Raw genomic sequence first — 10260 nt, forward strand, 5'->3', positions numbered from 1 at the left:
TCGTTTATTGCGAAACAAATAATATATTAAACTTTTATCGCATCTATTTGAAATATTGATCAACAATTACGAGTAGCAAGAAAAGTTGTAAATTTGCTTAACCATAGATTCTTCATATTTAGATATATTTTTCATGTTCTTTTTCTATTTTTTCTCTTCAAAAAGATTAGCACAGTCTTGTTGCATTACTTCAGTGAACAAACATTACTTATAAAGCTATGTTTAAAATTTTGTTTTTCGTAAATATTTATTTTTTTGTAATTTCAATAATTCTCTTGTCTTCTTTAAAATACAAATATAGCTAATATTTCTAATTTATTTATTTATTAATTTATTAATACTCGAAAATTATCATAATAATGATATGCTAATATATTTATTCAAGTTTTTATTATAACTATAAATATGAAAAAACAAGGCCATGAGAGCTTAGTGACATTATTAACTATACAATACAAAATAAAAATAAAAATAAAAAATAAACTGAAAGAACAACAGATTGGTAAAAATAAACATAATTATATTAAAATTAAATTTATAACAGTAGTAAAACACTTTCGAACGAAAAGCGGAATGGCCTTGTTTTTTTCTTATTTATTATTAATTTATGAAGAGCTTGAATAATATACCAACTTATTATAATTGTAAGCAAAACACTTACATCTGTTTTGATCCATTTAAGTTTCTATTTTATTTTTATCACTTTAATAATCTCGACAATACAGTAAGTACAGAAAATAATATTATAGTAACAAATGTATTTTACCAAGTGTTGCGTTTAAAAAAATATTACAAATTATAAATCAATAAATTACATAAGGATAAATTAAAATAAAATTACCTTCATTTCTTAAAAAAATATTTCACGTCTCTATCATTACCCTTAATACGGACAGATACGAGGCGGAAGCCTTCAGAATATCTTTAAAACTCACAAAATTTATCGCTAGAAATTTTCCCGCAGTCAATCGATGAGGATTAGTTGCCCGAAATATCATCAATGGCAAATCTTTCATCATGCTAACATTAAAATTATACCATGGTATCTCATAAATGGCGTAAGCAAGGCTTTGAGATTGAAACTCCAACGTTTGTCCGGCGAAACAGTAAATAAAAAGTTGAACCAGCAACACGGCGATGTAAAGAAGATGTTTTATAGCAGCAAATAATGTATTGTCCATAGTAAGCGCAAGAATTAATTGAAAACCTGAAATACATATGATGTTAAGTTAGATTAATGGTGGGTTAAAAAAATTTTTTATAAAAAATGTATTGTTGTAATTAGGATATATACAGGATGTTTCATTTCAATCTTATTAGACAAATATTTTGAATCTAGAAGATACAGAAAAACGTTTTAGGTAAAAGCTGTTTAATTCGAAGAAAAGCATAAGGTGGTGCCAGTGAGTTGATCTAAGTCATTGATAGCCACATTGATATATTATCACGAAAAAACGATAGCTTTGAAACGGTTTAGTGTTTTGAAAGTCTCGAGAAGAGCTACAAGAATATGTAATAAAAAATAGGAAGTTACATTTAAGAAATTGACATATAATTTTTAAACTATCCAAGATCAAATCACTAACAACGTTTTATATCTCTCTTTGAATTAAAGCATCTTTCATATTTTTCGAAATATTTGCCTGATAAAATGAAAATGAAACACTCTCTATATTATAATTTATATAAAAATTTTGTAGAAATTTCATAGATTTACAAAAATATTTTTTTGCACAAGAACAAGAATAATCATTTCCCGTATTTATTTTTATGTTGATCTTAATTTATAAATTGTTCATTATATCACAATTGAATAACTAAGTTAGTGAAAGAAAAAACTTTTAATATATTTTGTCATATTATTATATAAATGAAATTTTTTTATTTTTTTATTTTATTTTTAAAATTGTCAGCTTCCTTTGATCGACCCTATATATATGTATATCTATAATTCGTGTAAATCGTGTAAAATATATATATAAATATGATTGTATAAATTTATATATAATTGCTATTTTTATCAATAAAAGTTACCTTCGACGCATATGAGCATGACGCTCATTAAAAGCTGTGGCAAGATGACTAAACTGTATGCTTTTTCCAGATGATTCGCCAGATCTATGAGACGGTGATGTCTCTTCAACAGAATGCCAAGTTTCTTATGGGAAAGCGATTGTTTGCTACTTATTTCAGCGAAGTTCAGCCTAAGAACCTCGAATTGTCCACACACATGTATCGTAAGATCAAAGAAAAATCCGTCGTTTCCGCACTGTGAGATGCAGTTGACGAAGATCTGTAGCGTTTGTAAGACTTCAACGAGGCCGTAAGCGAATGATGTATATGTTTCGAAAACACAGTAGGCCGGAAAAAGCAATCTTTTTTGGCTCGTTTTGTTGTAAGTTTGCTGTTCCAAAGAAGGTAGATCGAGATTGGCGAATATAAAGGACGAGAAGAGAAACACGCAGGAGCCGCAACCGAGATAGAAGAATATCAAGAAACCGAATCTACCTGTCCGCGCGTATTTCAACATTATATCGCGCGATTGAAGATGCTCGACAAAAGTCCAATCATGGATGACGGCTTGCACCAGAATCAACTTATCTCTCCAATTTACACGATGCATAAGTAGTTTTGTCATGCTAATCACCGACGAGGAGGCCGATAGAAAAGCGTCGAAAGCGTCCTCGTAACCGTTACAATGTCGAATTACCTCTAGTGACAGGCTGACCGTTGCAGTCATCTGGTTCATGAAAATCAAATAGATAAGTCCAGTTTTTGTGCCAAGTATTTTATTTTCATCAAATTATATAGTGTAGTGTGTGTATACAATTCATTATTTATAATTTGTGTTTCAATTTTATTCAAAAAATAATCTTCGAATTTCTCAAGATGAGGGACACGGGAGTGAAATTAAAATTTATAAATCAGATAAAAATGTTTTAAAGATATTAAAATTTTTATTATATGCGGATGATTTAAAATTTTTTTATCGCATTTGCAGTGTATGTGATGCCCAGAGTTTGCAACAGGACCTTGTTAATTTTAGTTCTTGGGCTAGCGCTAACTATTTATAACTTAATCTCTCAAAATGTCAAGTCATAAATTTTACCAAAAGTAGATCTATTCTATCGTATAATTATACAATTAATGATATTGCCTTCTCGAATGTTGATCTGGTTCGTGAGCTTGGCATTATGTTTAAGTGTCCAATCTATCTTTTGAGTGCCATATTCAGAGGATCGTAACTGTGCCTTTAAAAAATTAAGTTTTATTTTTCGGTCATGTAAATACTTAAAAAATGCATCTACTTTAAAATTTTTTTACTATTTATTTGTTAGATCTCAGTTGAAATGTGTCTGGGTTTTCTGGGCTCCCTACCAGTTAAATCATATGTTGTTGATTGAATGAGTACAACATCGTTTTTTTCGCAGAGTTAGTTTTTACTTGTGGATGCCTATGCAGCTTTCCGATCATAATTACGTACCCATATGGAATAACATTATTAATATGATTACGCTTGCTAAAAGAAGATATATGCATGATGTGTTATTTCTCTTTAAACTAATAAATGGATTCATAGTATTCCCGGAATTGCTTGAGAGAATTAATTTTCATATTCCAGCGAGATCTACTAGATTTAGAAGAATCTTCCTAGAAGAGTACCATTGTACGTCATATGCAAGGTTTTCATCTCTAAACCGTCTTGCTATGCGTGGCAATGAACTATTCAACAATATAGACTTCTTTAGCCCATGTTTATACTCATTCAAACAATCTCTTCTTAAGCTGTTATCCTAATCGCTTATTTTCATTTCTTTATGTCTTTATTTTTTCTTCTTTTGTTTATATTTTTACTTTTTGTTTTGTCCAAAGGGACTTGCTTCCCGTTTAATAAATAAAATAAAAAAAAAGAAAGCTAAAACTTATAATTTCTTTAATATTTAAACTATTGAATAATATTCAAAAAAAATATAACTTACTTCAATTGTTGTCGATATAAACCATCGAATTCTTGAGAATATATTTTCTTCATCCAATACCCACAGTCCAATTATGCCAAGAAGATATTTATAAAACGTCAGGACGTACGCAGTTTCAGCATTCCACTGCATAGGTGATCCCATTTTGAAACCTCAGTTTATTCCGTGCAATTCTTTCAATTATTATTTTCTTCGAGATAAATATTTTACGATAAGTCTGCCGAGTTTTTCTCCGAAAACGGTTGCAACCCTTTGTCTCTCTACAATGACCACATCGTTCGACACTCGATACCGATTTGTTATAAACGCAAGCCACATTTGTTACGCTGCGACAACCCCTCGCGACTACCTCTGGATTTCTATCTGATCTATTATTCATAATGACTCCTGCGACTTATTTCTTGCGATTTCTTGGAGAACAAGTATAATATACATAATTTGAATTTACATTTGTGTTTGTACAAATTATACAGTTGCGTCATATTTTATCATTCATAACAATACAAATTTAATAGAATAATAAACCTAGAACTTTAAATGTTCAATTTATTGATAAATAAAAAATCTTCAATTGCAAGGAAAAAAGAAAAAAGAAGTTAACCAAATTATCGTTTAGTCGTCCACCGAGGAAACTGTTCGTACATTTTTTCCAGACTAATAAGAAAGAAAACGGCGAACAAGAGAATATCATGTTTAATAAAAAATGTAATAAGAGACTGAAAGAAGATTTGATATTATTATTACCGTGTATACATATATTATACATTAAATAATAATGAGAAAAATTTCTTTTACAATCTACTAATAATTTATCCTGTTTTCATATCCGTAAATTTCTTTCTTCAGGAAGAAAAGTTATCTTTTCAGAGTGAATATTTTTTTTCTACTATAACAATAATATATTATGTACAAAGATGCGATAAAGTGAAAGAAATATTATATAAATATTTGTCGAAATAAAAAATATTGTGTAAAAGAGAATGGATAACAAATAGATATAAAATTATGCACATTTTGTGAAACTACACTACAATTGATATGTCATCATATCTTTGATGTAAGAAAAAAACATAACATGAAATAGAACACTTAGCTTTCTATCAATAAGAGTAGCCAAATATATATTTCGTCGTACATTAGAATATATTTTAATTTCTTGGTAAATTTAAAATGTTTCCTCGAAACTAATTAAATAATGTATTTTTGTATAAAAATTATTAATTATTTTTTCGGAAATATATATTATAAAAATATATATATTATATCATTAAATACATCATTAAATGAAAAAGAAATATCTTAGAATGACTGTCTAAATAATAAATGTCTGAGCTTAATAATTCATATGCCAAAACAAATTTGAATATAAATATTATAAACAAGAGAATCAAATTTTTTTTAAATTGATAAACAACACAAATTCTAACACCAATCAAATAATTTGAAAATATCTTAATTATTACACAAAAGTGCATGTTCCAAAATACTTTAATCAAATATATCTGCATCTTTTATACAGTATCAATCTTTGTACAATATTATTTTCTGCATATTTTAAATCTTGCTACACATACACACACACACACACACACACACACACACACACACACACACCCACACACCACACACGAATTGAGGATCAGCATTATTCTCTTAGTGCTATTCGTAAAACGGAAACATACGAGGCTGCTGTCTTGAGGATGTACATCATTGTTTCGCGATTAACATAGAAAAATTTTCCACCAGTAAGACGAAACGGAATACTCGACCTCATCATCGCAAAGTGTAAGTCCTTCATCAGCCTTAAAGGAAACGTAAACCAGGAAGTTGTATATAACGCATAAAATATACCTTCACTTTCCCTTTGTAGGAAGTCACCACCATAAGTGAGCACCAATGATTCCATTAATAAGTAGTTCAAGACTACACCGCTCTTCGTCATTTCAACGTAATTTTTTTCGCTTAGACACAAATTAATGCGTAATCCTAAATATAAAAGTTTGTTTTAAAAGATAAAATAAGAAACGCAGATGACAATCTCAAGATGACATGTATAAATAATTAAATTATAAAAAGTACATATATAATACTTATATAATATATAATAAAAATATATAATATAAAATATATTGGTATATAATACATAATCAAAATATATATTATTTATTTTATTTAATAAAATCTTTGTCATATATACATTACCTATCAGTGCAAGCATAATCGTCACCGTTACTAGTTGGGCTAGTATAATTATGTGAAAGGTGTCTTCTAAATTTTGATAGTATTCCATTAGCTCGCTGTGCCTGTTAATTAAGCCGATGAACCTTTTTCGATAATTTGCTTCAGTGTCTGGCCCGCTCGCGAAAATTTGAAATTTGTTTCTAAGCAACTCAAGTTGACCAGTAAGATGCATGGTCATGTTGAAAATAAAGCTGTCCACGACACATTGCGTTGAACATACCAGGAATCCCTGAATTATCTGAATGATAAGGATTACAACATATTGCGAGCCAGTGATTGAGCTACCTAATGGGCCAGATGGAATGAGAAGCACCCAATTTGTTGTATTAGCATCAGCTGCGCACCATAAGAAGGTAAAAATGCAAGAACGTTTAGTGTGTATAATATCAATATTCAACTGAATTTAATTACACCAACAAAAAAAATAGTATATTAATAAATATAAAAGCAAATTTTACCGTCCAGTGAATCCGTGAAAAATATCTGCTTTACATTTATAAACATGACCGCTGATACGTAAAGAAAAAGACATACGCAGCCCGAGTATAACAATAGAAAAGTGAGAAATCTAGCCCTGCTCGCATATTTTTTCATAATCTCTCGACTTTCCACGTCGTTTTTAGCAGACAGCCAATCGTCGATAGCAGCATTAATGTTTATGTTTAATTTCTTTTGATTGACACCGATGAACACTTGTTTTGTAAGCCCAAGCAACGTGGACACGAAATATAATATACTTTCTATGCTTGCGTCCGCGTTCTCATTACTCCACATGAGATCCAACGTCACAAGGGGTATCATCATAAACTAAATAACAATTTCTTCGCTTAGGAATTAATGTAAAAAAAAAAAAATAAAATTATCACTAAAAAAATATTTAGTATTATCGCGAGAAATATTATAAAATTATTTAAAATAAAATAAAAAATAAATAAATGCGTAAAAATCATGAATAAATAAATAATAATTAATAATAAATAAATGTGCAAAATAATAATTTATTTTGTACATATCAATTCCTTTTCTTATTTATATTACGTACCAGAGCAATATTACAGAAGCCCCATCGTATCCTCATGAATAAAGTCTTCTTTTCTAATGGCCACAGACCATATATTCGTAAGAATATTCTATGAGTGGAGAAAGTGTAAGCGATGTCATCGTTCCAACGTACAACCGTCATTCTGACGATCGGGACGGCTCGAATGATTGTCCCATTCAATGGTACTTTGTTCAGTTGTTACAAATAAAAATTTGCCAATTTAATATCGATTTACGATCATTTTCGTCAGTCATTATCGTGAATTATCACAAACTGCACTGCATTAGCTTAGTATCCCGAACTCATGTTTTATTAACTACACTAATTTCAAACTTTTCTTAAGCTGGGGTAAGATAAGTACGAAAAGAGAGATGTCAGTGTCTTTACACTCTACTCTGACATCTTTCGCGGAACAGTGGTGAATTTGATAAGGTTACGCAGATATATTTGTATCCTCGTGTCGATTGAAGTGTAAAATTGTGCGTTTTGACATTTATTTCGTTACAATAGTGATATGAATATGATCAACATTCAATCTTTGATTATGGAATATTCTTACCTAACATTTGGCAAAATACGTTATCTATATCGCAGAGAGACATATACATACAAGATTATTAATACATATACAGGATTAAAGGAATCAAAAAAAACATCGCAGATACTTCGAATCGAAGGTACCTGAGAGCCGTAATTTATAATTGTGTGTGTGTCAACCGTATTATTATTTTTCTTTATCCATTTATCATGACTCTGAGAACGGAGAGGTAAGAGCCTGTAGCTTTCAAGATCTCTTTGAAGGAGAATAAATTCATAGGTAGGAATTTTCCGGCCGTTATCTGATGAGGAATCACTCCTCGGAACATCACCATCGGTAGATTTTTCATCAGCTTCACGTCGAAATCGTACCACGGGCTGTTGTAAACACTGTATGCAAGTCTTGCACTTATAGTTTCCAGCATATCGCCCGCGTAGCAGTAGAGATACAGTTGTACTAGCATCGTTAAGATCAAAACGACGTGTTTGATCGCCGCGATATTATCGTTTATTTTCAACGAAATTAGCAATTGCATACCTGAAAGTAAGTCATTATTGAGGAAACAGGTATATTTTTATATTAATGTCAATAATTCAGTAATATTTGAAGGTATCAGTAAAGAGCATTAATGTCATTTTAAATGTTTATCAATAAAAAGTTCGTCAATTTTTAATTAATTGAATAGACTCGCTTTCCGAGCTGGTTTTTAGAAATTTTATTCATCCAAACTCTCTTTAAGATGTAGAAATCTTTATTTAAATATTCTGGAAGTATCAAGTACTTAATGTTTTCTTTATATTTTTATAGTGCAATTTTTAACACTCTAAAAATCAAATTGCATAAGAGACAAGAACATGTAATCTAAAATCGTAGACATAACAATATTCGCTCATGACATTATATTAGGATTTTTAGGTGTTTCATTAAATTGGATGATATTTTTGCTGTTGAATATAAATTCTACATTCGTTATGTAAACAGTATTGTAAATTTTTCATGCAAAAATTAACATAATAATTATAAAAAGATACCTTCTACACAAAGTAGCAAGACACTCATCAACGTCTGCGCGAAGATGGCCATGTTGAAAGCGTATTCCAGACTATCAGCCAGTCTTATCAGATGACAATGCCTACCGATCAACATCCGCATTCTCCTCTCGCAGACTCTCTTCTCCACTTTAATGTCGGCGAAGTCCATCTGGAGTACCTCGAACTGTCCGCACAGGTGCATCGTGAGACCGAAGAAGAAGCCGTCGTTGCCACAATGAGAGGTAGCGTTGATGAAGATCTGCGCTACTTGCAGCAGCAGGACGCAGCTGTGGGCGATCCCGGGCAGCGATCCGAACACGCAGTAAGTCGCCAGGAAATACGTCGGTATCACGGTGGCGTTATCGTACCTCTTGGACGCGTTCAGCCAAGGTATCAGGCTGTCAAACGGCACGGCCATGAAGAGAAACGATACACCCGACGCGTAACCCAGGTACAGTATTGTCAGTGACACGATCCTACCGACTTTGGTGTACCACATCATGACCTCCCGTCGTTGCATGTCCCAGGACATCGACCAGTCGTCAATGAGGGAGGTCACCAGGATGTAAGTGTGCTTCCAAGTCAGCCGGACGACGAGTAGTTTGGAGAGGCTGACGACAGACGAGAGATCCATTAGAAAGGCCTCCATCATGTCCTCGGTACCGAGGCACTGCCGATATGCTTCGAGAGACAGGCTGCCGATAGTACTGATCTAATCGTCGAGAGGGTAATACTTAATTCGCACGACATTTTTCTTTATTTTTAATTATTCGATAGAGTTTTAAATATCTAGACATTTATTATTATTGTTCAAAAAAGAAAAAAGAATAATATCGAGACATATTTTTTTTATACAGCTATAACTTTATTCGAACTTATTATTACAACTTTATTACGTGTTGATTATATAAATAATTAATTTTTGACACTTACCTGAATCAAAATAGCTAAGGAACATCGTAAGATAGATTGAAGTTCTCTCGCATTTAAGGGCCAAACTCCAATTATATTAAGAACTTTTGCATAAACACTTATAGCATGATGGGTTTCGTAATTCCAATCTCTAGCTTTTTTCATTCTATTTTGTTAAGAATTGTCGATATTTCTCTATATCTTATCTAAGAATTAATTTAAAACATCTAAGTAAGAGATAAAAATTCAAAAACTATTGAAAATATAACGCGATACAAAAAAATGCAATTTTATCATTACATAAAAATACATCAGTAATACATGTAAATATAGTAAATATTATTTTAATAAACAAAATATTCAAAGATATTCTAATTTGATATCGACCCAATAAAAAATTTTAATTCAATCTTTGATTGCAAAGAATTATTACGCACAATTGAACGAAATTATCGATACCAAGTTTCGATACAGTTTACCCGATTTCTTCTCACTACGTGAAACTTGATCAAACTG

The 10260-nt window shown here is 31.0% G+C and overlaps 2 protein-coding genes across 2 annotated transcripts; both read right to left on the bottom strand.

The window, feature by feature from the left end:
• Positions 1-776: 776 nt before the first annotated feature.
• LOC140672003 (odorant receptor 10a-like) lies at positions 777-4472 on the bottom strand. Its single transcript, XM_072903806.1, has 3 exons — positions 3981-4472; positions 2035-2740; positions 777-1207 (listed from the first exon to the last, which is right to left on the bottom strand). The coding sequence occupies exons 1-3, from the start codon at positions 4122-4124 to the stop codon at positions 864-866; spliced, it is 1194 nt and encodes a 397-aa protein (XP_072759907.1). The 5' UTR covers positions 4125-4472; the 3' UTR covers positions 777-863.
• Positions 4473-5589: 1117 nt separating this feature from the next.
• LOC140672035 (uncharacterized) lies at positions 5590-10258 on the bottom strand. Its single transcript, XM_072903829.1, has 8 exons — positions 10182-10258; positions 9766-9950; positions 8833-9544; positions 8006-8338; positions 7264-7448; positions 6680-7028; positions 6183-6557; positions 5590-5966 (listed from the first exon to the last, which is right to left on the bottom strand). Exons 2-8 carry the CDS (start codon positions 9907-9909, stop codon positions 5626-5628), a joined length of 2439 nt encoding a protein of 812 aa, XP_072759930.1. The 5' UTR covers positions 9910-9950; positions 10182-10258; the 3' UTR covers positions 5590-5625.
• Between the last annotated feature and the right edge of the window lie 2 nt (positions 10259-10260).

Source organism: Anoplolepis gracilipes, chromosome 12 (genome assembly GCF_047496725.1).
Source record: "Anoplolepis gracilipes chromosome 12, ASM4749672v1, whole genome shotgun sequence".
Classification (NCBI taxonomy): Eukaryota; Metazoa; Arthropoda; class Insecta; order Hymenoptera; family Formicidae; genus Anoplolepis; species Anoplolepis gracilipes.

Excerpts from the sequence above, each read along its gene's own strand:
- LOC140672003 (XM_072903806.1), bottom strand. The coding sequence starts at position 4,124 with ATGGGATCACCTATGCAGTGGAATGCTGAAACTGCGTACGTCCTGACG. Across the intron at positions 2,741-3,980 it reads TTATATCGACAACAATTGAA|ATGACTGCAACGGTCAGCCT; the intron begins GTAAGTTATATT and ends TTCATGAACCAG. Across the intron at positions 1,208-2,034 it reads CATGCTCATATGCGTCGAAG|GTTTTCAATTAATTCTTGCG; the intron begins GTAACTTTTATT and ends TATGTATTTCAG.
- LOC140672035 (XM_072903829.1), bottom strand. The coding sequence starts at position 9,909 with ATGAAAAAAGCTAGAGATTGGAATTACGAAACCCATCATGCTATAAGT. Across the intron at positions 9,545-9,765 it reads CCTTAGCTATTTTGATTCAG|ATCAGTACTATCGGCAGCCT; the intron begins GTAAGTGTCAAA and ends CTCGACGATTAG. Across the intron at positions 5,967-6,182 it reads GATTATGCTTGCACTGATAG|GATTACGCATTAATTTGTGT; the intron begins GTAATGTATATA and ends TTTTATATTTAG.